General features: G+C 51.7%; 2 protein-coding genes across 2 annotated transcripts; one reads left to right on the top strand and one right to left on the bottom strand.

Moving 5' to 3' along the window:
- Positions 1-107: 107 nt before the first annotated feature.
- On the bottom strand, positions 108-1,244 carry ANOM_011742 (cardiolipin synthase; the record flags this gene model as incomplete). The annotated part of the gene is made up of 4 exons (XM_015556998.1): positions 108-376; positions 447-769; positions 874-993; positions 1,054-1,244. 4 exons carry the CDS (start codon positions 1,242-1,244, stop codon positions 108-110), a joined length of 903 nt encoding a protein of 300 aa, XP_015400832.1.
- A 1,078-nt stretch (positions 1,245-2,322) lies between these two features.
- Positions 2,323-3,886, top strand: ANOM_011743 (uncharacterized protein; the record flags this gene model as incomplete). Its single annotated transcript, XM_015556999.1, has 2 exons — positions 2,323-3,375; positions 3,458-3,886. The coding sequence occupies 2 exons, from the start codon at positions 2,323-2,325 to the stop codon at positions 3,884-3,886; spliced, it is 1,482 nt and encodes a 493-aa protein (XP_015400833.1).
- Positions 3,887-3,997: the final 111 nt, after the last annotated feature.

Raw genomic sequence — 3,997 nt, forward strand, 5'->3', positions numbered from 1 at the left:
GTTTTCTTCCCGAGAAGGCTTATATTGCCCGCTCACACTATTTTCTTGCAGCCAAACAAGATGGGGGGTGTGAAAGGAGATGATGGCAATAATGAGAAAAAATTCACTTACTGAAATCCAGTCATTGCTTCTTTCAAATTCCATGCGTCGATGATTGCTTCCGGGACGACAGGCAGTGCAATGGCACTCCCCACAAGTAGCAGCTGCAGGGCGGTGTTGACCTTAGAGATCGTCGTAGGCTTGACCTCCGCGGAAGGTAGAGAAAAATCCCAATACCGTGCCATGGTTTTGGGCGGCGGAAGAGAGATCCAACGATAGTAAATCGCGGATATAGCAAGGCCGACATCACGGCCGAGGATGATGACGGCGAGCCACACTATTTGAGCAAGTTAACATCGCTGTACATGCCGGTATTTACCTCACAAACTTGTTAGGAGACCGCTTACCTGGGATGGAGCCGTTGACTGCTAAGCAAGCGACCCCAATGGTCATCAGTAGCTTATCAGCCATGGGATCAATGATCGTCCCAACAACCGTTTGGAGGTTATATCGCCGTGCGATGTAGCCATCAACGAGGTCGGTAATTCCAGCATAAGCGAATAGGGCCAACGCGGCCTGGTGATAATCATGGACAAGGAAATACCCTACCAGAGGGGCGGCAACCAAGCGGGTCATGGTGAGTATATTGGGAACTGTGTAGATATTCTCGTGGCTGGAAGGTAGGGGAATACGAGACAGAATTGGAGACTTTTTTGAACCAGTTTGAGATCTTATACCACTTAGTTCACATGAGGTCATAAATGTATTGCGCATAAAGCAGGACTTCGATGAAAATGCGAAGTAAACACAACATGGGACATCTAGGACACTTACTTTTGAGCGTCAGTCTGATCGGAGGGCTTCTCGGTGGCATGCCATCTCCTTTGAAGGCCCAAATTTTGGTGCCAATGAGACGTCAGGCGCAGAGTCGCGTTGCCGTTGTTGTTCAGGGATCTATAAGTCCGTCAGACCAATATCCCCTTCAAACAGGGTTAACGCGAACAAAACCCATACTTGCTTCGCAATGAGTTCGATGGACCAGCTAATGTGAAGATTGAAGAGCCGCGAAACTCCGCTTGAAGACCCGACCACCTTTCCCGCACGGCAGCACCGTTTCCGAGGAATGGAGGTGCAGTGCCCTTGGACAAGCGAGGACATTGTCGAGATGCGCGAAGAGGCGCCAGCACAATAGATCTTGCTGCCATGGTGAAAGCTCGATATTCGGAGAAATTGAGTAGATTATAAAGCCAATCAGATCAATGAGTGAACTGCAGTATGCAACTGGAGGAGACCTGTGCAGTTTCCAACTTCAAAAAAGAACGTTCGCTTAGATAATGTTGCTTCTTCTCAAGCATAACCAATAGTATACAGCTTCGATATGTTACCAGGAGGCCAAACCAGTCAATCCATGGACCGATATCGAAGGTCAGTGCTCCGCGGCCAAATTCATATACCAGTGAAAAACAATACTGTCAAGTCCAATCCAAATTTCTTCCGCGGAAATTAATACGAAAATAAAGAAGTTGTCAAAACCCGAAAGACGAAGTAACCAGTGACCGACAACAATTCAAGTTATCCGATGGGGTGATCTAGAAGTAGTGGCAGCTCGACGACCGAGTTCCGCGACTCCAACCCGAGGGAAATCTCAAGGTTAGCAGGAGCGCAACTAGTAAAGAATCCAGGCAATTGCCATTCAACCCAGACTTGAATGCAATTGGCTGGGGAGCTGCCACAGAGATATATATCGGGTTGAAAATCAAAAAGCGCAATGGAAGCTATACAAATCGAGGCTCGTGATTTGAGGAAAACGTCCGCGGAACAACAGTTGATCCGGTGAGTGTCATGTGATGGGATGGGTCAGCAGTACGACCAAGTCGGTGGCATAAATGACAGTGACCATGACACCGATCATGATCGAGTCGTAAGGCTGACAGTCGGTGTAATGGGTACTTGATCAAGCAACGTTACGAGACTTCCAGCTGACTCATTACAGGCGATAGAGTCCATCTGCGCTGATACAGCAGATCGACCTGTTCTTGGCATGCTGCTATATAAATTCCCGCAGGTCTCATCTGACTTGACTGCTCCCATCAGTTCTTCTCACCTGATAGGAAGAAGAGCAGCTGTCCACACTGCTGTCGTCATACTAAGTGACCCCACAACATGAGGCGACATGTATAGAATGCCTTTACCCCGAACTTTTAAGACACTCCGCTGGAGTGCTACAACCGTTCGCTATAGTGTGTTACTCTATGGATAGTAATAGGGCACCATTACTTCGACATGGGGATATGGGATGACGGTGAGGATCCGGACCCGTTCCTGATGAGGAACCCGAACTTGGCCATGGTCACTATAGACCGTCCAGCGGCTCCAGCACCACCAGGAACTCCATCGCCTCCGGCATCAAGACGGCCCAGTGCACCCGAGCACTCATCAGCGGAGCCCTCTACAGATCCAAATCTGGCCAATCCCCGTCTTATGGTTAACAGAGCATGTATCTACGAACGTCACTTACCGGGGGATGCCTACGTGACGGCTCACGTGCAGCGCCTGCAACACGGGTTCTACTCGAGCACAGCCGTCTCTGATCAAGACCTCGACCATGTGGACTTCCTGGGGATCAACTTCGTTTTCCACTCCCCCAACACCCTTACGCATCGTTTCAAGGCAGCGACCATCCGAGCCTCGCTGCACAGCATGCGAGAAAACTCCAAGACCCCCACTGCGTCACAAAACCTCCATGCGTACCGGTCGAGAAATCCACGGTTTCTCAAGCACGCCCCGCACCTCCTGTACGGGGCTGTTTCACCCGAGACACTTCAATGGAACTACAGCCTCGCCGGGTCGCTCGGTGTAGCTGAGCTACCCCTTATGGCCAGCATCTCACCCTCCGGCGGCATGAACGGACGGTACCGACGGTACGAGATGATGAGAATCCAGGGCTCGGTCCGGTCATTGAAGAGCCCACGCGGGCGGAAGTTCGACGTCGAGGCGGGGGAGATTGTCTGGTCACTGGAGGAGAACAATCTGCAGCGATCTGGTCTGCCACGGGAGTTCACGTTCGCCATGTTAATCCAGAAACCGCGTGCCGACAGCCGAATCCAACTGGTTCTGGATATCGAGCCCGTCCTCCAATGCAGCTACTTCAACTACCCGACATGGTGGCTGGATCTCCCAGCGTACAAACCGGCCCCTCGACGGTCGGTAGACTTTCGAGTCGAAGTCGGGCAGCGCTTTGAGCCCCTCACACCCAATAAAGGATTCAACTTTGCTACCCTGGAGAGCTCATTTGATGATTATGTGCACATGCCAGGAAGGAAGGTCACCACCGGGGTGAGTATAGTCCGCCGTTGACTGGAACAAACCAATCAAGGGACATCTTCAAAGGTTCATAAACGCTCACGCAAAAGCATAGGTCCCCCTGGACGGCGGAATCGCCCAAGACGACAACGAGATTCGGCGCGAAGTCACCCGAGATTTCACCATGGTCGAACCCGTCCGAGGGATCCCTCGAGCGCCATACAACGGATCAACGCCCGCCGGGACCGCAGGCAAAATGCCCGGTAACCGGAACGGAGTCAGCAACATGCTGCCTATCCTCGACCCGGGGTCTCTCTCCGTGCGAATCCTGCTCGATAACAGCCACGGGCACAGCAGCCAGCTTGCGACGCATATCTCCGCGCTGCGGTCGAACAGCAACATTGCGAAAGAGCGAGATAAGACGCAGGGGCAGGCCCATCCCGCGACTAGCCGGGATAACCGATCATCAACGCAGCCCAAGAAAGTGCGGATCACGCAAAGCATGTCGGATAATCAAATCACGAAGCGCGGTCGAGGCACCTAGATAGAGTTGGCTTTACACCCCTTCCTTCTCTCCCTGCTAGCATCAAGAAAGTATATTATATGCCCTGTGCTTAATGAAATGTATGTACAATAGACTACAGCAACGATACCC

Source organism: Aspergillus nomiae (genome assembly GCF_001204775.2).
Source record: "Aspergillus nomiae NRRL 13137 chromosome Unknown contig00815, whole genome shotgun sequence".
Classification (NCBI taxonomy): Eukaryota; Fungi; Ascomycota; class Eurotiomycetes; order Eurotiales; family Aspergillaceae; genus Aspergillus; species Aspergillus nomiae.